This window comes from Erpetoichthys calabaricus, chromosome 7 (assembly GCF_900747795.2).
Source record: "Erpetoichthys calabaricus chromosome 7, fErpCal1.3, whole genome shotgun sequence".
NCBI classification, from domain to species: Eukaryota; Metazoa; Chordata; class Cladistia; order Polypteriformes; family Polypteridae; genus Erpetoichthys; species Erpetoichthys calabaricus.
Window position 1 is genome coordinate 192,797,896 of NC_041400.2, and position 27,097 is coordinate 192,824,992.

At 42.4% G+C, this 27,097-nt stretch overlaps 1 protein-coding gene across 1 annotated transcript in view; it reads left to right on the plus strand.

The window, feature by feature from the left end:
* The window catches only part of cfi (complement factor I), a 69,644-nt gene that overhangs the window by 30,117 nt on the left and 12,430 nt on the right, over window positions 1-27,097 (plus strand). Inside the window, 7 exon segments of the mRNA XM_028805860.2 lie at window positions 12,144-12,251; window positions 14,110-14,172; window positions 16,181-16,219; window positions 16,304-16,342; window positions 17,635-17,738; window positions 22,085-22,188; window positions 24,181-24,461. Coding sequence (XP_028661693.2) covers window positions 12,144-12,251; window positions 14,110-14,172; window positions 16,181-16,219; window positions 16,304-16,342; window positions 17,635-17,738; window positions 22,085-22,188; window positions 24,181-24,461 — 738 coding nt within the window.

Below are 27,097 nucleotides of genomic sequence, written 5' to 3' on the forward strand. Positions count from 1 at the left end.
ACCTCTAGTGAAATTTAGTTCCGTCCATCTTACCATATTTTCTCAACATTACTTTTTTGTTCCAGCCGCTAATGATTTCTCACGTGCGTTTCTATGTTGGTTAAGGATTTTAGACACAATATTGCTTTACTAGATGTAAGCCTGATGGCATATTGAGAAGATACTTCATTAATTGTAATAATCTTTCTTTGACTTTAATTATTTTCCAGTTGTAAGGTTTAGAGTATACTCCGAAGCTGTAATGTAAAATGTTTTTGCATCTTGCAATAGAAGTCAGGTTTGACATATTTAGCAATTGAATATTACATTGAGGGCGGCACGGTGGCGCAGTGGGTAGCGCTGCTGCCTCGCAGTTGGGTGACCTGGGGACCTGGGTTCGATTCCCGGGTCCTCCCTGCGTGGAGTTTGCATGTTCTCCCCGTGTCTGCGTGGGTTTCCTCCGGGCGCTCCGGTTTCCTCCCACAGTCCAAAGACATGCAGGTTAGGTGGAATGGCGATTCTAAATTGGCCCTAGTGTGTGCTTGGTGTGTCAGTGTGTTTGTGTGTGTCCTGCGGTGGGTTGGCACCCTGCCCTGGATTGTTTCCTGCCTTGTGCACTGTGTTGGCTGGGATTGGCTCCAGCAGACCCCCGTAACCCTGTGTTCGGATTCAGCGGGTTGGAAAATGGATGGATGGATGGATATTACATTGAGGCCTATATTATTGCTGCTGTAGTATGGGTATTTGTTAGACAAAGTTTTTGAAAGATGTTGAAAAATGTAAGTTAAAAAAAGTACGTTTTGCAACACTTTCATTCTTTAAGTGGCTGTAGTTTTAATAATTAGATAAATAATACACTGTAAAAAATGTTTTGTTGGATCAACCTAAATAAATTACTTCACAAGGTAACAAGCAATTTAATTGATTTCTTTCAAATTTTAAAAAGTATTTGAGTAAACTTAATTCATTTGAGTTTGTTTTAACCTTTTCAAAAACTTGAATAAAAGCAAAAAATGTATTTAGCTCAAACCAAATTTCTTTAAAAACTCAAATTAACTGTGGTGGGCTGGCACCTTGCCTGGGGTTTGCTTCCTGCCTTGTGCACTGTGTTGGCTGGGATTGGCTCCAGCAGACCCCCGTGACCCTGTAGTTAGGATATAGCTGGTTGGATAATGGATGGATGAACTCAAATTAAAATTTTGTCCATTATTGTATTCCCTGTAATGCCAACTTAAATTATATATATATATATATATATATATATATATATATATATATATATTCACAAACTCGAGGCAGAGTCATATAAAGGTTTGGGGCAGCCACCCAAATACAGTGGGTACGGAAAGTATTCAGACCCCCTTCAATTTTTCACTCTTTGTTATATTGCAGCCATTTGCTAAAATCATTTAAATTATTTTTTTCCTCATTAATGTACACACAGCACCCCCATATTGACAGACAAAAAAAAAAGAATTTTTGAAATTGTTGCATTTATTAAAAAAGAAAAACTGAAATATCACATGGTCCTAAGTATTCAGACCCTTTGCTGTGACACTCATACATTTAACTCCGGTGCTTTCCATTTCTTCTGATCATCCTTGAGATCCCCTTCATTTGAGTCCAGCTGTGTTTGATGATACTGATTGGACTTGATTAGGAAAGCCACACACCTGTCTATATAAGACCTTACAGCTCACAATGCATGTCAGAGCAAATGAGAATCATGAGGTCAAAGGAACTGCCTGAAGAGCTCAGAGACAGAATTGTGGCAAGGCACAGATCTGGCCAAGGTTACAAAAAAATTTCTGCTGCACTTAAGGTTCCCAAGAGCACAGTGGCCTCCATAATCCTTAAATGGAAGACGTTTGGGACGACCAGAACCCTTCCTAGAGCTGGCCGTCCGGCCAAGCTGAGCTACCGGGGGAGAAGAGCCTTGGTGAGAGAGGTAAAGAAGAACCCAAAGATCACTTTGGCTGAGCTCCAGAGATGCAGTCAGGAGATGGGAGAAAGTTGTAGAAAGTCAACCATCACTGCAGCCCTCCACCAGTCAGGGCTTTATGGCAGAGTGGCCTGTCGGAAGCCTCTCCTCAGTGCAAGACACATGACAGCCCACATGAAGTTTGCTAAAAGACACCTGAAGGACTCTGAGATGGTGAGAAATAAGATTCTCTGGTCTGATGAGACCAAGATAGAACTTTTTGGCCTTAATTCTAAGCGGTATGTGTGGAGACAACCAGGCACTGCTCATCACTTGTCCAATACAGTCCCCACAGTGAAGCATGGCGGTGGCAGCATCATGCTGTGGGGGTGTTTTTCAGCTGCAGGGACAGGACGACTTGTTGCAATCGAGGGAAAGATGAATGCGGCCAAGTACAGGGATATCCTGGACAAAAACCTTCTCCAGAGTGCTAAGGACCTCAGACTGGGCCGAAGGTTTACCTTCCAACAAGACAATGACCCTAAGCACACAGCTAAAATAACGAAGGAGTGGCTTCACAACAACTCTGTGACTGTTCTTGAATGGCCCAGCCAGAGCCCTGACTTAAACCCAATTGAGCATCTCTGGAGAGACCTAAAAATGGCTGTCCACCAACGTTTACCATCCAACCTGACAGAACTGGAGAGGATCTGCAAGGAGGAATGGCAGAGGATCCCCAAATCCAGGTGTGAAAAACTTGTTGCATCTTTCCCAAGAAGACTCATGGCTGTATTAGCTCAAAAGGGTGCTTCTACTAAATACTGAGCAAAGGGTCTGAATACTTAGGACCATGTGATATTTCAGTTTTTCTTTTTTAATAAATCTGCAACAATTTCAAAAATTCTTTTTTTTGTCTGTCAATATGGGGTGCTGTGTGTACTTTAATGAGAAAAAAAATTAATTTAAATGATTTTAGCAAATGGCTGCAATATAACAAAGAGTGAAAAATTGAAGGGGGTCTGAATACTTCCGTACCCACTGTAATTTGGTTTCCTGGCTGCAAAGTTGCTTTTCAAAATAATACAGCACTGATGTGCACAAAACCGGAGTCCAAACAGAACTGAGGGAATAGGGAAAAGGTGGAGGCTTTTAAAGGGGGAGACAGGAAGTGAAGTCAAAGGGGTCGGGCTCATGTAGGTCTTCTGCCATTGGTGCGAACCCAGACGTGACATCACAGGGGTTGGAGCCGGCAAGGTCTCCAAAGCGATTTTTTGCTTTAGACTAAATAGAAGAAGTTACATTAAGCGACAGCAAGGTTTTTCAATTTGAAGTAAAGCAAAAAATTATGTTAGGTGAAAAAACATATTAATATAGTTCATTACAACTACTAAAATTACCTTAAATCAAAAAGAGCCCTTTTTATCTTTTTAGAGTGTAGGCAGAAAGCACTAATTACACCCACTTCATTTTTTTTACATCATCACAACTTTAAAATATATTAATAATTAAGTATTTAGAACTTAAAAGTGTCTTTAAAAATGTAACAAATTAGTTGGGGCAACTTAATTTTTATGTGCAGTGAATTTAAAAAGTTGTGTGTATCGTATATTTTTTTAAGTAGATGGTGCAGGTTAGGTGGATTGGCGATTCTAAATTGGCCCTAGTGTGTGCGTGTGTTTGTGTGCGTCCTTCGGTGGGTTGGCACCCTGCCCGGGATTGGTTCCCTGCCTTGTGCCCTGTGTTGGCTGGGATTGGCTCCAGCAGACCCCTGTGTTCGGATTCAGCGGGTTGGAAAATGGATGGATGGATGGTACTTAAAAGTAATTTAAGATCTGAAGGAAAAACCTTTTCCAGTTACTCAATGTGGTGGGTTGGTTCTATGTAATTTTAACCAGAAGTTGCAGTAACTCAAAAAGCTTGATGCAGAGTGTTGCGATAATTTTTTTTTTGTTGGCTCAAAACAATTATTTTTAGAATGTGCACACAAGCATACATGTAGGCCTACTGGTCATCTAAGGCCTTTTCCGGACGTTTTATTAGAACACCCCAGCACGGAGAGGAGGCTTAGGCAGCAATCGCCACACAGAATACATTAATTACCTGATATTCCTGCTCTCTGAACATTTAAAACGCTAAGATAAATATTTGATATAATTTTCATGATGAAAAGCATTAAAGCAGGTATTAAACAAGTGGGGGCACGGTGGCATGGAGGATGCGTTGCTGCATCACCGCAAGGAGGTCCCGGGTGTTCCCTGCCCTGAGTTTGCATGCTTTTCTGGTGGGTTTATTCGGCGTGCTTCAGTTTCCTTTCAAAGTCGCGTAAGATGTGGGGTTTTGTTTTGCTAAATTGCCCCTGCTAGTCAGTGACGTGCGGTGAGGTTCATGGCTGGTGACTCCTTCAGAGTCCGATTTACAAATATATGAACCCCAGAGAGTCGCTTATTGACTTCTCAATTATCGGCATGCACACTGACTACTGGTTATGTTTCATGTCTCATCAGCACTCTTTACACACACATCGGTAAGGCGCATATTTAGAAAGAACGTTACATTTATAGCAGCCAGAGAGAGCGCATTTGTTCCTCACCCTCCATGTGTTCTAAATTTGCCGTTGCAGTTCCACGATTCACATTCATTCAATACAAATGAAAGTATAGACTGGTGTACAAAACAAACGGATTTCAATATTGACCTTCATTGAAATATTTAGCTGTTTTTGAAAGCTTTTAATTCTGATGCTTTAATCAATTTTAATACAGATGTAACCTCCTTTAGTTATCGGTATGCAAGGTCATGAGCTCTTTTATAATGGTGTCGCCACCTCTATTGTGGGAAGGCACACTATCACCCACCTTCAACCTTATAATCAATAATCAAATCAGTTACTCAAATATATAAACAGAACTCTCTTTACTAAATTGAAAGTGAAACAGTTTTTTAAATTGATAATTTACAATATATACACTATACATAAAACACAAGCAGTAACTTATTTATAACCCGATAGATATATATATATATAGGTCCCGACACTATTGGTGAGCTCACCCGGACATATTTCCAGTCAATGAATATTACTCAATCCGTTGGGGGTCCCAAACGTAGCTCAGGTGCGTAGTGGCCAAACAAACAACACAGAAACTGGCCCCTTCACTTGAGAATTTACTCAAGCCACTTTAAAACAAATAAAACAAAAAAACACACCGACGTTGGTTTTGTATATTCCTCCTTCTCCCTCTCTCTCAAACACCCTCTTTACTCACTGATCACCATTTCTGCCTTGTGTCCTGCCTGCCGTCTTTCCCTTTATCAACCAACTCTTCTTTGTGTTTTAGCCGTTTGCTACATTTAACACCCTCTTTCTTTCTCTCTCTCTCTCTCTTGTTTCGGCGTTTTGCCTCAACTCCGACTTTCTCGTTCTTTCTGTCTTGTTTCAGCTTGCTGCCTCAACCGTGACTCCTTCTAGTTCTTTCTCCGTCTTGTTTCAGCGTTGTGCTTCAACTGCGACTCTCTTTTCTCTTTCTGTCCGTCTAGTTTCGGCGTGCTGCCTCAAATGCGACTCTCTTTCTTTCTTTCGTCTAGGCGTTTTGCCTGAAACTCTCTTTTCTCTATTCGTTTAGGCGTTTTGCATGAACTCTCTTTTCTTCTCTTCCTCTCTCACACTCTCCTCTTCTCCTTTTCGTACCTTCACTCTCCCAAAAAAACTATATTGCAACCCGGTCTTTTTTTTGTTTCTGGCCAATCCGAGGGCACCTACGTATACATCCTCAACTTCAATAAACTTTATTTACACAAAACTCGCAGTTATATATAGGATTCCTTTTGAAGCCTGACCCAGGTTACACAGACTGTCCAACAAAAGGATAACAAATTTTATTTAACGTCAAAATTAAGTTTTTAAATATTGGATGTTTTTTATTTTCTAAGTCTGATCCCGTTTCTAATTAAATTGAAAATCGTTTATGGTCTTACCTTTATTTGTAAATGAGGTCCATGCGCCTATCCTTCTCCGCGAAAGTCTCCTTCACTTTCTTGTAAAAGTCCTCCTTATTTTCCTTTAGTTTTAAAATTCTTAATCTTCCATTTTGGCAGTCAGTCAGAACAAAAAATAAAAATAAACGGAGCGCTGCAGTGCACTTGACTTTCTGATATCGCTAACTTATTGGCGCCTCTGCGTAGAGAAACAGCAGCAATGAACGCCTGTTGGGCTCACATGCGCCCCCTGCAGGGCACCACGGTACTGCCTGCCTAACCTCGTGCCTGTTCACTGCGGTTTTATGAACGATCAGCAAGACTAAATATGTCACACTAATTCATTAAAGATATTAGCCAGACTGTGGAAAGTCAGGGTGTGTCTGCAAACATTATGTTTGCCAGGTGGGCAAATAAATCTCGCAAGCAAGTGGTGGTAATTGTCCAAAAAAAACAAAACGAATCAATGGTTTTATTTATTTTCTTCTGACTTCACAATCCGAAAAACAACGTAGTCAGGACAAACAATAAGCACACTGAAACTCAAAAAACATCCCACACCACGAGTTAAACACCCTCTTCATTTACCTGAACCTCCTTTTTCAAAAGTCCCTCCTCCCCAGCACCCCAGAGGCTGCTTATTAAGTTTCTATTCAATAAGGGTGCGTACAAAAAGGCGAGCTTCAAAAGGGCGACCTCAATTGGGAGTGGCGAATAAAGGCAAACGCAACAAAATTATTATAGAAAATTTATTAAAGGCAATGATTGAACGTATAAAAAGGCGAAAGCAAGAATATTAAAACATTCGCTCAATTGAGGTCACCCTTTTGAAGCTCGCCTTTTTGTGCGCGCCCTTATTGAAGGATACCGCTTATTAAGAGTGGCAGTTGTGTATCTGCTCGCTCCTCTTTCTTTTCTTTCTTTTTTTTTAAATTTTTAGAACACACTGCCTCAATGACAATTTCTTTCCCAGATCGTTACACTTATATTGGCGACATATAGAGAGACAGCAACATGCACATGCCACTTGCCTGCATCAACCACATGTGTGAGATGAGGGAGAGCGCAGTCCGAGGTGAGGTGAGGCTCGTCACTGCCGCACTTTGCGTTTCTCCTTTGTATTTGAACAGGAAATGAACAAATTCAGCGATTTTGACTTTAACAATTATCAAAATTATTGGAATCACACAGAAAGCAAATTTTTATAGCACGGACCAGTGGTCAAAATTATTTTATGTTATCATTATTAGTTTTTTTTTTACTTTTCATGAGAGCGAGCCTCACCTGCCTCCCCTGACCGCACATCCCTGCTGCTAGTGTATGTGTTGCTCGTATTCACCCAGCGATGTGCTGGCGCCCCGTTCAGGATTTGCTCCTGGTTGGCATGATTAAACATGTCTAACGATGATATTTCAAAGTTACGAACACTCCGTGTCCTATGTTTAACTTGCGCAAAGACGTTTACCGTGTGGTGATTGGTTATGTGGAGAAAGAAAAAGGAAAGATAGGAACTGAGGGGTTTGGTATGCCAGATGGAGATAGCACGCATTCAGTAAAGAAAGCCCACTCAGGAGAACATCAGTTGAAATCTGTGTTCGTGTCTCTGACTACCAGCTCACGACCCCAACATTTACACAATAGTTCAGTTAAACCTGTGCGATACCCATTCATACATCCAGCTTTTTGGAGCCTCGTCACACCTGCCATAAAGGTTCTTAGTGTACACTGAAGTCAGAGCCGGCCTTAGGGCGAAGCAAACGAAGCGACCGCTTCGGGCCCACAGCTGGAGTTTTTTTTTTTTTTTCCCTGTGATGCGCGACGCTGCTGCGGAGGGCCCAATGGGGCAACAGACTCCTTCACTCCAACCGCTTACTAATTTTTTTATATATATAATTCACGGGCAACATATTCCATCACCTAATTACTCCACGTGGACATCTCCACTCGGCACTCCAATCTTCATTACGCTTCACTCAAGCCCACGCGCCTGTTGCCGCCTCCACGGCGGTAAGTTATTTTATACGGAAATCTGAATATCTCGAAAGTATGAAAACAAGCTTTAAAACCGAATAAAAATGTAAAAACAAAATAATGTGGATCTCATCTTCATAAAATAAAAAAAATATATAAAAAAAAATATAAAAAGCAAAAAAAAAAGTGCTTGGCCTAGCTATTTACCTCAACGTGCTGCCTGGTGGAAATAGCAAAAGCTGACTAAAATGTAGCTTTACAGTATCTGTTAATGTATCGTCACTAAAGACATTTATGCGGGCCCGCTCCGACCTCCATCACTCATACCCTTCACTAAGGGCCTTGTACGACAGTCTGCGCTGACAGCCTGCAAATTTGGCTCCTGTCAGTGTGTTACGGTTACGGTTGTCAGTGTCAAATGGAAATCGTCAAAAAGTGATGGTTGTAGATGCCGGGAAAACGCATTTCTGCAGCTCAGAATGCAGGAAATCGCTTGGCGGCCGGAGCTCTGCCCCGGATACCCTAGCTGCCGGGGTCGGGCAACCTTACAGGTCCCTCGGTATCAGTTTGCTTCGGGCTCGAAATTGTCTAGGGCCGGCTCTGCTGAAGTACACCTGGGGAACCCCTTCCTGCGAAGGAGCAGCACTACCGCCACGCCACCGTGCCCCCCACACGTTTAATACCTGCTTTAATGCATTTCATCATGAAAATGATATCAAGTATTTTTCTTAGCATTCTAAATGTCCAGAGATCAGGAATATCATGAAGTGAATGTAATCGCTGACTGCGCCTCCTCTCCGTGCAAGACGACGTCAGTTTAAGAAGCGCATAGCCATTAACAACTGGGTCGGGGAGCACTTAACACAAAACATTTAATGTGCTACATAAACTAATGAGGGCAGCACGGTGGCGCAGTGGGTAGCACTGCTGCCTCGCAGTTGGGAGACCTGGGGACCTATGTTCGCTTCCCAGGTCCTCCCTGTGTGGAGTTTGCATGTTCTCCCCGTGTCTGCATGGGTTTCCTCCCACAGTCCAAAGACATGCAGGTTAGGTGGATTGGCGATTCTAAATTGTCCCTAGTGTGTGCTTGGTGTGTGGGTGTGTGTCCTGCGGTGGGTTGGCACCCTGCTCAGGATTGGTTCCTGCCTTGTGCCCTGTGTTGGCTGGGATTGGCTCCAGCAGACCCCCGTGACCCTGTGTTCGGATTCAGCGGGTTGGAAAATGGATGGATGGATAAACTAATGACGGGGTTTGAGAAAATCTAGCAAATTAAACATTGACTTTAAAATGAACTTTACGAAATGACAAAGTTACGCTAGAGAGAGAAAAAAACAAGAGTTTAAATTGGAAATGTCGACTTTAATTTCGATATAAATAAAGTGGAAATGTCGAGAATATGTGCCATAAGTACTGTTAAGACGGCCCTGACCGGTTGGTAATTCTGCACTGCCAGTGTTAGAGAGATATCAATAATAAGAGACACGGCTCACATATCAAGGTGCACCACCTAGCATGCATGAGAGCGCATATTATGGGATGTTAAAAAAGCGAAGGCGATGCACATGCAGGCCCGGTCTTAGGTATTATGGGGCCCTAGGCGAAAGGGGGGTCCAGGGGCCCCCTGACGGGGGCGGAGCCCCCCTGGAAGCTCTGTGAAATGCGTGAAAATTAGACCAAGGAGTCGATCCGGGGCCCTAGGCGGTCACCTACTTCACCTATGCCTAAGGCCGGGCCTGATTGGGACAAATAATGCTGTAGTATATTTAAGTATATATGACAATTGCTCACTCGGACAATTTGTTTTGGGGGCCCCCAAGAAGGCGGGGGCCCTAAGCTATAGCTTGTGTAGCTTATATGTAAATCCTGCACTGTGCAGCACGTGTGCTGCAGTAGTCACTTCTGCGTAGAGAAACATTTGTTTGTTATAAGTAAGAGTCAGTAGTGTCCTGAATTAATAAGAAGTGTGCGTTAATGATCAGAGGTGTGTTCGTTTGCATTTACTTGTATTGTATGTTTTTATATGTTAAGATACAAAGTTGTTTAAGTGTACTGTTTAGCATTTATATGTTGAGAATATGTCTTAGTGTTAGTTACATGCAGCAATATTATTTAATAATAGTTCTGGTATTACATCAATGTACTTTACTATAAGTTTGTTAATACTATGTACTGATTACGTTATTGATTTGGATTCTATACTGCCGGTAAGCTAGTGCCTAATTTGAGTAATACTGCCATCCTAGTGGACTTTGTGTAATTTACCAATAAGGTTTATATACTGTATTCTTTTTTTTATTGTAGACCACATATCCACCTATATACCTATTTAAATATAGGTGTACAGTGGTGTGAAAAACTATTTGCCCCCTTCCTGATTTCTTATTCTTTTGCATGTTTGTCACACAAAATGTTTCTGATCATCAAACACATTTAACCATTAGTCAAATATAACACAAGTAAACACAAAATGCAGTTTTTAAATGATGGTTTTTATTATTTAGGGAGAAAAAAAATCCAAACCTACATGGCCCTGTGTGAAAAAGTAATTGCCCCCTTGTTAAAAAATAACCTAACTGTGGTGTATCACACCTGAGTTCAATTTCCGTAGCCACCCCCAGGCCTGATTACTGCCACACCTGTTTCAATCAAGAAATCACTTAAATAGGAGCTTCCTGACACAGAGAAGTAGACCAAAAGCACCTCAAAAGCTAGACATCATGCCAAGATCCAAAGAAATTCAGGAACAAATGAGAACAGAAGTAATTGAGATCTATCAGTCTGGTAAAGGTTATAAAGCCATTTCTAAAGCTTTGGGACTCCAGCGAACCACAGTGAGAGCCATTATCCACAAATGGCAAAAAAATGGAACAGTGGTGAACCTTCCCAGGAGTGGCCGGCCGACCAAAATTACCCCAAGAGCGCAGAGACGACTCATCTGAGAGGTCACAAAAGACCCCAGGACAACGTCTAAAGAACTGCAGGCCTCACTTGCCTCAATTAAGGTCAGTGTTCATGACTCCACCATAAGAAAGAGACTGGGCAAAAATGGCCTGCATGGCAGATTTCCAAGACGCAAACCACTGTTAAGCAAAAAGAACATTAGGGCACGTCTCAATTTTGCTAAGAAACATCTCAATGATTGCCAAGACTTTTGGGAAAATACCTTGTGGACTGATGAGTCAAAAGTTGAACTTTTTGGAAGGCAAATGTCCCGTTACATCTGGCGTAAAAGGAACACAGCATTTCAGAAAAAGAACATCATACCAACAGTAAAATATGGTGGTGGTAGTGTGATGGTCTGGGGTTGTTTTGCTGTTTCAGGACCTGGAAGGCTTGCTGTGATAGATGGAACCATGAATTCTACTGTCTACCAAAAAATCCTGAAGGAGAATGTCCGGCCATCTGTTCGTCAACTCAAGCTGAAGCGATCTTGGGTGCTGCAACAGGACAATGACCCAAAACACACCAGCAAATCCACCTCTGAATGACTGAAGAAAAACAAAATGAAGACTTTGGAGTGGCCTAGTCAAAGTCCTGACCTGAATCCAATTGAGATGCTATGGCATGACCTTAAAAAGGCGGTTCATGCTAGAAAACCCTCAAATAAAGCTGAATTACAACAATTTTGCAAAGATGAGTGGGCGAAAATTCCTCCAGAGCGCTGTAACAGACTCATTGCAAGTTATCGCAAACGCTTGATTGCAGTTATTGCTGCTAAGGGTGGCCCAACCAGTTATTAGGTTCAGGGGGCAATTACTTTTTCACACAGGGCCATGTAGGTTTGGATTTTTTTTTCTCCCTAAATAATAAAAACCACCATTTACAAACTGCATTTTGTGTTTACTTGTGTTATATTTGACTAATGGTTAAATGTGTTTGATGATCAGAAACATTTTGTGTGACAAACATGCAAAAGAATAAGAAATCAGGAAGGGGGCAAACAGTTTTTCACACCACTGTATATCTTCAAAATAAATTAATTCAATTTCATTCTAAGCTGCTGTGTGGAGTTCTCTGCATCATTTACCAGTGTCCTGACCGATGCTCTGGAGTGAACACACTACAGATACAGTAGTCCTTTGCTACAGCCAGTCTTTCAGCTCACTGCCTCGGCACCCATCAATTAGCAGGAGCTGCTCATAGTAACAATCATCATAATAATAACGTCATTCATTTGTATAGCGCCTTTCTCCTTGTCTGCTCCCCTTTAGCAGTTAACAGGACTGGGGGGCACTGGAGTCGAGTGCACTGAAACGAACAAAGTCGGCATCAAATGTCCTTTCTCGTCTCTCTACAGAATGCAGAGATGGCTTTCAATGCAAGTCGGACGTGTGCATCCCCTGGGAGTCCGTTAAGGACGGCGTGCACGACTGCCTGGGAGGAGAGGATGAGACCGAAGCAGCAGGTGACGTGAACTTTTAGAATCCGAATCCGAATATCTTTATTGTCATTGTAATAAATACAACGAAATTAGGGGCAGTCCCTGCGGTGTCAAAATATAAATAAATATAATTACAAAAGGATAAGAAAGGTGAGGTGGGCTGGCGCCCTGCCCGGGGTTTATTTCCTGCCTTGCGCCCTGTGTTGGCTGGGATTGGCTCCAGCAGACCCCCGTGACCCTGTGTTCGGATACAGCGGGTTGGAAAATGGATGGATGGATGGATAAGAAAGGATAAGAAGAAATAAAGTAGAACACAAACATTCGACATAAGACTTTAATTAAACATTACTTCCGTTTGTTGGATAAGAGCAGCGAGGGCACAATGGAGGGGCATTCAAAAGTGACACCCCGTTAGAACAAGTTGGACGAGTCCATCACGTCTGCCAGTCCTTCACAATAAGAGGATGATGAGCGTTCAGGTCGCACAACCTCAGCATAAGGTGGGGGTCTCACAGTCTGCTTGCCCTGTCAGAGGCATAGCCATATAAATGAGGGGCAATGGAAGGCGTTCTACTTCCTTTCAGATCAGAATAAATTGGACCATTTTCTAATTCGTTCACACAGTTTGAGCTTGCGTTGACTCCCAAAGTTGTTATATAAAAGAAAGTTTTGTGGGTTGGAAAATTTAAAACGAGAAACCTGCATAAGATCTTCATAAACTCTCCAAAGTGCTCAATGAAGGTAACAGATAGGGGCCGTCATGGCACTGCCATCCCTGGAAGCAACCGATAGACTCGGTAATGGCGACTGATGAATGGCAGTAATGAAAGTCAGAAAGATCAAAATTCAGAGTTTCCAAATTTGACTGAGAGGGTCCGACCTGCTAAGACAACAGGAGTGTGTGGGAGGAGTGCATGGAGGTCTTGGAGTAAGAATGGCCTTTAGGTTAAGCTTTTAACTGGCCTATGAGTGGGCCGTTCTTCCTCCCAGCCAGTGAGTCTTCACTCGGAAGATGAAAAAATAGCCCGGGACCCCCTAATGAACATATTGGACTCCCTGACGGCCTGGAAAGCAAAGTTGTGTGGGGTCCCTGAAAAAAAAAAAGATAAAAACATGTAGTGTATTAAATTACTCAATGCCCACTACTGAATTTAATAGAAAATAGCAGAGGAGTGCAGAGAGCTCTTTACAGGCGGAACTGAGAGACATGGAGGTCCGAGAGTGAGTGAGTGAGTGTGGGCGGGGCTACAGGTTTGAATGGCAGCAGCAGATTGGGTGGAGCTAAACATATGAGTGGCAAAAGATTGGGTGGGCTCGATGAGTGTGTGGCAGCAGGTTTGACTGGACTAGATAGATTTCAATTTTAGTATAGTAGGTAGGATACCATAGATAGATAGACAGAACTTTATTTGTCCCCAGGGGGGAATTTTGTTTTTTTACAGAAATATAAATATAGCCAAATAAATAAATATACACACACTTTGGTCTGAACACAATGAGTGTGTGGCAGCAGCAGATTGGGTCGGCAGAATGTTTCAATGGTAGCAAATTAGGTGGAGTTAGATGAGTGTATGGCAGCAGGGTGGGTGGGCCTCAACATTAGAATGGCTGTAGAAGATTGGGTGGGCCTAGATGAACGATTGGCAGTAGGTTGGGTGGGGCTAAATGTATGAGTGGCAGAAAGTGGAGCTAGATATTTGAGTGGCAGCAGTTTGGGTTGGACTAGAGCGGTAGCATATTGGGGGGGGGGGGGGGGGGGGGTAGATGCTTGGGTAGCAACACAATTACTGAAAGGCAGTGAGACTAAATGATCATACTCTTATGAATTAGACATGAAGATGATGATGATGACCTGAACTTTTTTTTTCATTTTTATTATTAGAAGACTCAAAGAAGCGTAAGGAGCATCCCGTGTCTACACATTCTGGAAGAACTTTATTTGCTGGTTAGTAGTATCATATTTGGATGTAAAAAAATGTGTCCATCTGTAGTGCATTTTCAAAGTGAATTCATTGTGTAAGTGTGTCACGTGTCGACCCTCCTCAGTAAGGGGTTGTGATCAATAATGGACAAAGCCAATTCCTTAACCACTTCTTGTAAAATCACAAATTAGTATACCATTGAAAACAGAATATTACAAATGAAAATGCTAATACAGATAAATAAACTTGAGAGCCACAATATGATACTGATAGATAGATAGACAGAGTAAAAGGCACTATAGGATAGATAGATGGATGAAAGGCACTGTATAATAGATAGATAAGCACTACATAATAGATAGATAGATATGAAAGGCACTATATAACAGATAGATAAATGGATGAAAGGCATTGTATAATAGATAGCTAGATAGATATGAAAGGCACTATATAATAGATATGAATTTTAGTATAGTAGGCAAGATAATAGATAGATTGATAGATGGATGAAAGGAACTATATAATAGATAGACAGATGGATATGAAAGGCATTATATAATAGATAAATAAGAAAAGCAGTATATGATAGATAGATAGGTAGATGGATAGATAGATGGATGAAAGGCACTATATGATAGATATGAATTTTAGTATAGTAGGCAAGATAATAGATAGATTGATAGATAGATGGATGAAAGGAACTATATAATAGATAGATAGATAGATAGATAGATATGAAAGGCACTATATAATAGATATGAAAAGCACTATAAGATAGATAGATAGATGGATGAAAGGCACTATATAATAGATAGATAGATGTGAAAGACACTATATAACTGATAGATAGATGGATAGATAGAATGATAGATAGATGGATGAAAGGAACTATATAATAGATAGACAGATACATATGAAAGGAACTATATAATAGATATGAAAAGCACTATATGATAGATAGATGGATGAAAGGCACTATAGAAAGACACTATATAACTGATAGACAGACAGATAGATAAGGCACTATATAATAGATATGAATTTTAGTATAGTAGGCAAGATAATAGAGATTGATAGATAGATGGATGAAAGGAACTATATAATAGATAGACAGATAGATATGAAAAGCACTATATTATAGATAGATGGAGGAAAGGCACTATATAAAGACACTATATAACTGATAGACAGATAAATAGATAGATACAATAATAATAATAATTCATTACATTTATATAGTGCTTTTCTCAGTACTCAAAGCGCTATCCACACAGGGAGGAACCGGGAAGCGAACCCACAATCTTCCACAGTCTCCTTACTGCAAAGCAGCAGCACAACCACTGCGCCACCTGTGAGGACAAAAAGCTGCTGCGGGCCTCCCCGTCGGGGAATCGAACCCCAGTCTCCCGCGTGACAGATAATAGATTGATAGATAGATGGATGAAAGGAACTATATAATAGATAGATAGACAGATAGATATGAAAGACACTATATAGTAGACAGATAGATAGAATGGAAATCAATATTTAATTAATAGATAGATTGGCACTATGGAATGGTGACTGATAATTTTAAAAGGCACTTTAAAAGTTTTGAGAGTTAGCATTTAAATACTAATATAGAGATTAGAAAGGCATTGTAAAATGCTAATATATAAATAGATGGAAGACACCTAATATGATAAAGAGTAGAAAGGCACTATTTACTGCTCATAATTGCAGTGTACTGTAGTCTTCGATGCACAGACCGTGTAGCTCAGCCCTATCTTATGCTCATAGGCAGATATGCTGGGATTTTGTAAAGGGACTCAGTATCAATAATTCAAAGCACTCTGTACTGCCAATAGCTAAATAATTTGCATAAGCACTACAGTATGTAATACTGAGAAATCCATTTAATTCTATTTTGATAGACTTTGTAAAGACACACTATGCAGTGTAAAATTCTAGAATCACTCCACAGCCTTGTTTCACCTAACCGGAAGCTCAGAATGACCAACATCCTAAAACGTCTTTTCATGTTTCTTTCAGGAAGCCATTCTTCACAAGCCATTTCCAACGTGACCGAAGGTAAGACGTCCATTATCATGTGGTGCATATACACTCTGCTCAGAATGACCAACATCCTAAAACGTCTTTTCATGTTTCTTTCAGGAAGCCATTCTTCACAAGCCATTTCCAACGTGACCGAAGGTAAGACGTCCATTGTCATGTGGTGCATATACACTCTACTCAATGTCACTTGGTCTTTATTCCTGTGGACTAAGATTGAAGTCAGACGCTGTATGAAATGCTCCTTCATCCCTTGATACTGTTGAAGCACAAAGTGCCATGAACTCCACCTTCATCGTGGTGTCACTCAGGAGTCCTACATCACCAGGCGGCTCCGTTTCACTTTTGGCCAGGATTCCCTGTGTGTTCTCTTGGTGCCTTTGGGGGATTGGTTTCGGACACTTCTGGCTTCTGCCCCCTTACTAAACAGTCTTGTTTGGTCTGTTGTGGTTGAGTAATGCGACAAAGCAAGACTCCTTAAACAGTAATAAAGTACACTTTCACGTATACTCAGATATGGGGATGGATCTTTAAGGAGAAAACTGCAAGACAAGAGATTATATTTTTATATTATGTACATTAAAGAACCATCAACAACAAATCAAATCAACTTAATAATATATTGAACAATAATTCTAAAAGTAAAGTTGAATAAATCAGACTCTGTAGCTGCATGATAAAAGGTAAATACCACTTCTGGGTAGCAGAAAAAGCTCAAAAGTTGATAAAAATCTACATTTTGTACCAAATACTTGTATGCAAAATTTGATTGACCGAAGTGAAAGCGTACTCAAGTTATCATGTTTACACACACACACCCACACACACACATAATTCCAAAAATTGTATTTTTGGACTTAGGGGGGGTCTAAAATGTCGAGATCATCAAAATCTTGAAAGGGAATTTTTGTAGGATTCCAATACTTTCCCTATACCTCATATACGAGAAAGTAACAAAAAGAAAACATAAAACATATTCACTAACAACGAGTACAAAATAATATGTAAGGGACGACAAAAAAATTTAATTCATCTGATCCCAAAAATATTCAGTGCCCGTTAATTAGCAAGCAGCTTTTGGGGCGGAGATTGTTATACTTTGTCTTTGGCCCTGCCCATGACTCCGCCTCCCCCTCTCACTTGTACTGAAGCTAATTTAGAGTTGCCAATGAACTTAACCCCGCCTCTTTGAAATGTGGGAGGAGAAAACACAAAGGCAAAGGGCAAACATACAAACTTCACCCAGACAGCAACCAGGCATGGAATTGGAAGGTAGGGCCCGGGATCTGTGAGGCTGCAGCGCTTCGTCAGAGTGACAACTACAGGGATGTTACATGAGACCAAACACAAAGGAACCATAAAACTACAACCTTAAATGAGAGGACTGGATTTGAGGCGTCTCAACAAAATTCTTCTGTTTGTTCTTTTTTTAGAAATCGTAGCTACCAGGAATGCAATCTCATCTTTAACTTGTGGGGTACGCAAAGCAACCCCGGTGCGAGCCAAGCGTCTTTTGGGAGGAAAGGTCGCGCTTAAGGTAAGAAGTCAAAGAGACCCTTATCAGGGTCCATCATAAGATATGAAACTGCATAGAATTGAGAAATCTGAACATACATAACTAAAACTTGAACCTGAAACACGGCGGGCTTTAGGGCCGACTCCATGATGAGCCCGAATGCCAGTCTGTGTATCAGTGGACACGACGTCAGATGATGGCTTTCACTCATCCATCACAGTTTTTATGCATTTTATGAGGTGTCAAATCTGTCCGTTAGTTCATTCGATTCGATTTGAAAAGGGAAGTCTTTTTTTACAAAGAGACCAAGACATCCCATTGAAAACACAGCAAAACAGGAACTCGGCCTTCAAACCTAAATGAAATATACCTGTAGTACCAACAATAATATTTATGACATACAGATACAGCCAGAGCTTTTGTCACCATGCTGTTGATCGCAGGAAGCGTCCACACAGAGATGGTGGCAGCTCAGCACACTTCTGAAGGAGAACCTCGTACCCACTGGGAGGCACAGTGGTGGAAATGTCCTGGTTTTGAAGTTGCTTTACTGTCTCAAGGCCTGGGCAGTTTGTAGTCAACTCTGAGTTCTTCATTGTATTAAAATGAGCTTGAGGAGAATGTGAGGTCCATCCATCCAAACATTGAAGTGGAACTGGAAATGGACCTTTCAAGACGATGATGGTCTGAAGCCCACAAGGAATGGCTCCAAAACAAGACGTGGAGGGTTATGGACTGGCCTGGTCAAAGCCCTGATTTGAATCCCTTTGAAATGATGTGGGGTGGGTGGGGCATGCAAGAAAATCCACAAACATCCTGTAACAGAAGGAACTGCGCATGGAGGAGTGAGTGGTCCAAAATGTCACCGAGTCATTGTCTGAGACTGGTGGGCCTACATGAAGTCATTTTTGCTAAAGGGGGCAACGCCAGCTCCTGAGGCCAAGGGTGGACTTGCTTTTTCCCCCCAGTAGATCAACACATCTTATTGTTGAATATATAATTGGTGGAGCACATTTTTCTTGCGTTTCTTATTCAAGTAGGTCACTGTCATCTGTAGGCACCGTTTGCATAAAGGTCTACTGTTTTTCACATGACAGTGGTGGCCACCAGGCTCCCCAAACACCCAACACAAAGGCTCGGACACAAGTATAAAAGTCCAAAGAGATTTTTATTGTGGGAAACTCTTCCAATAAGTGTTTCCCACCACTAATACAAGTAAACTATGGCACTCTGCAACACTTTGTCTTTATTCTTTCTTCTATCTCTCTGTCATACTCTCTCTCTCTGCCTCCACTCCTCCATGCAAGTGTTGTCCTCCTTTCTCCAGACTCCTCAAGTGGTGGCCGGCAGCTCCTTTTATGGGAAACCCAGGAGTACTTCTGGCGTCTCATAATCGTGGAGAACTTCCAGGTTAGGCTGGTGCCCGACCAGGTAGGCCTCGTTAGTCCCCTAAGCATCCCCCAACAGGGCTGAGTCTAAGAACTCCAGTTCCCATGATGCCCTGTGGGAAACCGTGGCACTGCCACAACCCAGTGGGGCTGCCATCTGGTGGTTCGAGGGAGATAATGTCCTATGTATGCTATCTCCCCCAATCTTTCCAGGGCCAGGCCAGGCTCTTGGCCATCCCTCACACTGTATTTGAAATAGTTACCTGGACAGATAAGGAAAGGCACTATATAATAAGTCAGTGCAGTAGTTAGATAATGAAAATAAGTATATAAGGGACACTTGCTGAGGGATTTGTAGGACCCTTATACAGAATAATAGATGGAAAAGGCAATATACAGTGGTGTGAAAAACAATTTGCCCCCTTCCTGATTTCTTATTCTTTTGCATGTTTGTCACACAAAATGTTTCTGATCATCAAACACATTTAACCATTAGTCAAATATAACACAAGTAAACACAAAATGCAGTTTTTAAATGATGGTGTTTATTATTTAGGGAGAAAAAAAATCCAAACCTACATGGCCCTGTGTGAAAAAGTAATTGCCCCCTTGTTAAAAAATAACCTAACTGTGGTGTATCACACCTGAGTTCAATTTCCGTAGCCCCCCCCAGGCCTGATTACTGCCACACCTGTTTCAATCAAGAAATCACTTAAATAGGAGCTGCCTGACACAGAGAAGTAGACCAAAAGCACCTCAAAAGCTAGACATCATGCCAAGATCCAAAGAAATTCAGGAACAAATGAGAACAGAAGTAATTGAGATCTATCAGTCTGGTAAAGGTTATAAAGCCATTTCTAAAGCTTTGGGACTCCAGCGAACCACAGTGAGAGCCATTATCCACAAATGGCAAAAACATGGAACAGTGGTGAACCTTCCCAGGAGTGGCCGGCCGACCAAAATTACCCCAAGAGCGCAGAGACGACTCATCCGAGAGGTCACAAAAGACCCCAGGACAATGTCTAAAGAACTGCAGGCCTCACTTGCCTCAATTAAGGTCAGTGTTCACGACTCCACCATAAGAAAGAGACTGGGCAAAAACGGCCTGCATGGCAGATTTCCAAGACGCAAACCACTGTTAAGCAAAAAGAACATTAGGGCTCGTCTAAATTTTGCTAAGAAACATCTCAATGATTGCCAAGACTTTTGGGAAAATACCTTGTGGACTGATGAGTCAAAAGTTGAACTTTTTGGAAGGCAAATGTCCCGTTACATCTGGCGTAAAAGGAACACAGCATTTCAGAAAAAGAACATCATACCAACAGTAAAATATGGTGGTGGTAGTGTGATGGTCTGGGGTTGTTTTGCTGCTTCAGGACCTGGAAGGCTTGCTGTGATAGATGGAACCATGAATTCTACTGTCTACCAAAAAATCCTGAAGGAGAATGTCCGGCCATCTGTTCGTCAACTCAAGCTGAAGCGATCTTGGGTGCTGCAACAGGACAATGACCCAAAACACACCAGCAAATCCACCTCTGAATGGCTGAAGAAAAACAAAATGAAGACTTTGGAGTGGCCTAGTCAAAGTCCTGACCTGAATCCAATTGAGATGCTATGGCATGACCTTAAAAAGGCGGTTCATGATAGAAAACCCTCAAATAAAGCTGAATTACAACAATTTTGCAAAGATGAGTGGGCCAAAATTCCTCCAGAGCGCTGTAAAAGACTCATTGCAAGTTATCGCAAACGCTTGATTGCAGTTATTGATGCTAAGGGTGGCCCAACCAGTTATTAGGTTCAGGGGGCAATTACTTTTTCACACAGGGCCATGTAGGTTTGGATTTTTTTTTCTCCCTAAATAATAAAAAACACCATTTACAAACTGCATTTTGTGTTTACTTGTGTTATATTTGACTAATGGTTAAATGTGTTTGATGATCAGAAACATTTTGTGTGACAAACATGCAAAATAATAAGAAATCAGGAAGGGGGCAAATAGTTTTTCACACCACTGTACAAGTGTGAGGGATCCATGGGTGTTCCTGCCAAGATGGGTCCTGCTCCCTTTACCTGGCCAGGAGACCATGGGAAAAGAAGGACCACTGGGGAGCGGTGATATTCCCCTGCTGTACCAGAACAGGGGGCACAGAAAGATGCTGCATCAGCAGCCACACAGGTGTTGGCATCCCAGCAACCCCGGAAGGACACACGGGTTGGGTTTGTGTACCGGTGATGCCAGGACAGTGGGTGGGTGACTACCTCCTATGGGCAGAACATTCCCCCGTTCACCGGGTGGCAGCATCCCATCCGGATGGCCCCAGTATGGGCAACTGCTGGGCACCATGGCAGTTGTGGTCCCAGGGGCCTGTCCTGCCGGGGTCTGTGGGAGCCACCAAGAGGAGCTGTGAAAATGCTGACAGCACAAGGACCGCTGAGCTCCTGCCAGACCCGGAAGTGGTTCCCGGGGGGGTAATAGATTGAGCACCGATGAGTACTCCCGGGTCTGGAGTTAAACGTGAGCCCTCCACTCGAATTGGGGGGGGGGGGGGTGTCAGAGTTGGAGTCGGATGTGGAGGAGGGAGTGGAACAGAGAAAAGAATGTCTTGTACAGACATGACCTTGTTGTCATTAAAAGAATTTAATTCAGCTTGGACTGTTGTGGGCGCGACTGTGTCTGGGTTTGGGGATGCAGATACGCCCCCTAGAGGCCAACAAGAAAGAACTCCATTCTGTTTAACACTTTCTTTGATGATATTTTAATTTAATGTTTGACAGCTGTAAGACATCACGTCAAGCAGCTCAGCACCATGAGCCACATGACATACGTGCAGTTCTCAGGGGGACTGCTGTGTTTCAGTTTCCCTGCCAGTTAATGCCCTCACAGTTTGGGTAGACCCTACAAGTGCTTCAGGACTTGGTGGACTTGGCACTCCTACATGGGGGGCAGCGGTCACTTACAGATCTGTTTTCACCTTGCAGGGGGAGGTTCCATGGCAAGTAGGAATTGACGACCAGAACGAAGTCTACTGTGGAGGAATTTACATTGGGGGCTGCTGGGTGCTGACGGCTGCCCACTGCGTGAGGTAAGCCCCTCTTAGCCTGCGCGGAAACTGAGGATTAGATTGGAAACCTTTAACGGCCGTGATCTGTGAAGGGAGCTGTGAATGGACCACAATGTCTGTAAATTGTGTGTTTAGTATTAATGGGATTTTTGGTCACTCAGTTAATTTAATATCAGTTTTACATTCGCAGGTAATTAATTAAAACATTTGAAAGGGGGCCCCTCAAAGGACACCAGATTAAATGTAACTCGAGTGAGGGGTCTCTGTTTTACTTTGTGGCCTGGACACCATAATTTTAAAAAGATCCGAAAGGGCCATCTTAACAGAATCATAGTAGTGCACTGGGGGGCCCTGTTTTGATAGCAAAAACAGAAACATACCTTGGCATCAGAACCATCATGGACCCCCGACCAGTGCCCATACATTAAGATAGCCCTGAGCTGAACAATTGATCAATTTATCTCACAGACTTCCACATGCTAGACAATGGTAACCTGACTGCTGATGACATCCTCAGAGCCACTGTCAGACCTTACGCTGGTGCAGTGGGTTAGGGTCTGTGTGTCGTTCCCAAAGGCCCCAGTGCGGTGACAGGGGACACTGTGCTGTAAAAATGGTGCCATCCTTTGGATGAGACGTAAAACTGAGGTCCTGGCTCTCTGTGGTCATTAAAGATCCATCTTAAAGTGTAGGATGTATACCCCCCCCTGGCTTATCATGCGCACCACAGCCTAGTCATTCTGGCCCCCCGGCCAGTCCAAAGGTTAGGTGGATTGGCGATACTAAATTGGTCATCTGTGAGTGTGTTTTTTGAAATTTCAAAATTTTATACAGCAATCCTCCTTCTGGGAATCTGTGGCTGTTATGAAGGGGTCAGTTGACCTCACTGGGCAGTTTCTCAGCACAGTGGAGAAAGAAGGACTTGACAATGTTAACAATAGTGTCCCCTCTCGTCCCGGCGGGTTATGACATACCTCAACAGAACCTGTGTGACAAACAGTAAAATCATCCAGAATTGAAGTCCTACGGAATGTTTCACTGTTTTAAGGCAGATGATTTTCCAGACTTGCCCATACTTTTCAAAGGGAGGTTTTTGAAATTTCAAAATTTTATACAGCAATCCGCTATTTGGGATCTCTCAAAGAAAATTGAACTTTCACAACGAAGTTCCTTTAAGAATAAGTGTGCCAACTTTCAACAGTGTTGGGCCACGGGGAGCAGAGCTTCAGAGAGACAGATAAAGAGTGTCACACACGTGTGCATGGGAGGCAGCTAAAGGGTCTGAATGAGAGTCATTCTGTGCCAGACCAGGGTGGCAGAGTGCACTAACTCTTTTTCTCACTTCTCTGCAGACCAGTTAACAGGAAATCCTGCCCAGCCCTGATGACGGCAGTTCCAGTTCTGCCGCCACTGATGATGTCACTTCCGGTCCCCCCAATGACATCACATCCGGTTCTGATCTCAGGGATGACGTCACTTCCTCCGCCCTCCCTTAAAGCCGCTATCTTTGTGCCAAGGCGGCAGTTCAGTTGTGGACTCGAACCTGTACAATTCTGTACCAAAAATGTATTCATTGCAGCCAGGAAACAATATACGGATGGCTGCCCCAAACCTTTTTTTTTTGTGTGGCTCTTTGTCGTGCTTATGACAACTAGACATGGCATGGGCAGGAGGCACTTTTCGTATTCTATGTAAATGTACCTAGAAATCTAAAGCCAGGGACGGAGCCCTGACCAAACCATAACTGAGGACATTTGTTCCGTAACCTAATGATCCTTCCATTACTGAACGTACTTAATATGATCAATGGTCACAGGAGGGGCAGAAGTGAACTGGAGACAGGACCCAACCCTGGACTGGACAGGATGCCAGTCTACCTCATGACACATTCATACACGCGCAATTTAGAGCTGCTAATTAAATTAACACTCGTCCCCACTGAATTCCAGTTTATTGTTACGTGTATGATGAATGAAATTCTTACCACTTTATATTTTTGCTCTGTCCCAACAGGCCAAAACCCGAGCTGTATCGGGTGAAGCTTGGCATGTGGAACTCCATAAAAAGCGACGTGAACACCGACTCCTTGCCTGCGGAAAAGGTCATCATCCACGAGGACTTCAACCCCTCCACATACGAGAACGACATCGCGCTGATCAAGTTCAAGAATGTTTATAAGAACAAGGAGTGCATCCGAGAGAATAAGTTCATCGCCCCCGTCTGCGTTCCCTGGTCGGAGTATCAATTCAAACCTGGTCATAAATGCATTATTTCTGGTTGGGGGCGCGCAGAAGGTAATTCATATTATTTTGGCTTTTAGGATGTACAGTGGTGTGAAAAACTATTTGCCCCCTTCCTGATTTCTTATTCTTTTGCATGTTTGTCACACAAAATGTTTCTGATCATCAAACACATTTAACCATTAGTCAAATATAACACAAGTAAACACAAAATGCAGTTTTTAAATGATGGTGTTTATTATTAAGGGAGAAAAAAAATCCAAACCTACATGGCCCTGTGTGAAAAAGTAATTGCCCCCTTGTTAAAAAATAACCTAACTGTGGTGTATCACACCTGAGTTCAATTTCCGTAGCCACCCCCAGGCCTGATTACTGCCACACCTGTTTCAATCAAGAAATCACTTAAATAGGAGCTGCCTGACACAGAGAAGTAGACCAAAAGCACCTCAAAAGCTAGATATCATGCCAAGATCCAAAGAAATTCAGGAACAAATGAGAACAGAAGTAATTGAGATCTATCAGTCTGGTAAAGGTTATAAAGCCATTTCTAAAGCTTTGGGACTCCAGCGAACCACAGTGAGAGCCATTATCCACAAATGGCAAAAACATGGAACAGTGGTGAACCTTCCCAGGAGTGGCCGGCCGACCAAAATTACCCCAAGAGCGCAGAGACGACTCATCCGAGAGGTCACAAAAGACCCCAGGACAACGTCTAAAGAACTGCAGGCCTCACTTGCCTCAATTAAGGTCAGTGTTCACGACTCCACCATAAGAAAGAGACTGGGCAAAAACGGCCTGCATGGCAGATGTCCAAGACGCAAACCACTGTTAAGCAAAAAGAACATTAGGGCTCGTCTCAATTTTGCTAAGAAACATCTCAATGATTGCCAAGACTTTTGGGAAAATACCTTGTGGACTGATGAGACAAAAGTTGAACTTTTTGGAAGGCAAATGTCCCGTTACATCTGGCGTAAAAGGAACACAGCATTTCAGAAAAAGAACATCATACCAACAGTAAAATATGGTGGTGGTAGTGTGATGGTCTGGGGTTGTTTTGCTGCTTCAGGACCTGGAAGGCTTGCTGTGATAGATGGAACCATGAATTCTACTGTCTACCAAAAAATCCTGAAGGAGAATGTCCGGCCATCTGTTCGTCAACTCAAGCTGAAGCGATCTTGGGTGCTGCAACAGGACAATGACCCAAAACACACCAGCAAATCCACCTCTGAATGGCTGAAGAAAAACAAAATGAAGACTTTGGAGTGGCCTAGTCAAAGTCCTGACCTGAATCCAACTGAGATGCTATGGCATGACCTTAAAAAGGCGGTTCATGCTAGAAAACCCTCAAATAAAGCTGAATTACAACAATTTTGCAAAGATGAGTGGGCCAAAATTCGTCCAGAGCGCTGTAAAAGACTCATTGCAAGTTATCGCAAACACTTGATTGCAGTTATTGCTGCTAAGGGTGGCCCAACCAGTTATTAGGTTCAGGGGGCAATTACTTTTTCACACAGGGCCATGTAGGTTTGGATTTTTTTTCTCCCTAAATAATAAACACCACCATTTAAAAACTGCATTTTGTGTTTACTTGTGTTATATTTGACTAATGGTTAAATGTGTTTGATGATCAGAAACATTTTGTGTGACAAACATGCAAAAGAATAAGAAATCAGGAAGGGGGCAAATAGTTTTTCACACCACTGTACTTCTAGATAGATAGATAGATGGTATAGTAGGCAAGATTAAAAATTTAGATACATTGATGAGAAAGGCATTTTATGATACATTAGATAGAAAAGGCACTATATAATTGCAGATAGATATGAAAGGCACTATATAATAGATAGTGTAATGGGCAGCCGGGCAACAGAATACCGTTCAGTGTGTTATTTGGTCTTAGCACTATAAAGCAGATCATTACACATTACCCCGAGTCTCACTTAACTGGATTAACCGTCTTTACACAGAATTCCCGTGGTGGAGAAATCTTCAGTAAAAAAGCTAGCACAATCTTCAGAAAGACAGTCAGAATTTAGACTTTATTGTATAGCATAGGTCCTCCCTGCATGGAGTTTGCATGTTCTCCCCGTGCCTGCGTGGGTTTCCTCCCACAGTCCAAAGACATGCAGGTTAGGTGCATTGGCGATTCTAAATTGTCCTTAGTGTGTGCTTGGCGTGTGTGTGTGCCCTGAGGTGGGCTGGCGCCCTGCCTTTGGGTTTGTTTCCTGCCTTGTGCCCTGTGTTGGGTGGGATTGGCTCCAGCAGACCCCCGTGACCCTGTAGTTAGGATATAGCGGGTTGGATAATGGATGGATGTATAGCATAGGAAACAATTGCAGTGCACATAAAGCCTGTCTTAGTTCATGAAGTGGGTCCGGTGGTTGGGTGCAGTTCGTTTTTATTTCAGTTTTAATCACAAAACATCCCCATTTCGTACATATTTCTCGTCATCCTATTTTCATGTCATCTTCGTAATAATGACCTTGTACCTTGTGAACTTCTTTCCCCTAATAATACTCAATCTTTTCATAACACTTGTACTTGCTACCTGGCCCGCAGATGACCATCATCCGATCATGTTTTACTTTCCTCAAATTCCCAATTTTGAGCTAATAAAAACTGGAGGCTTCTTAATTGATCAGACCTCATCATTAAGTTGGAACCAGGATGACCCACATATGAAAAACTGA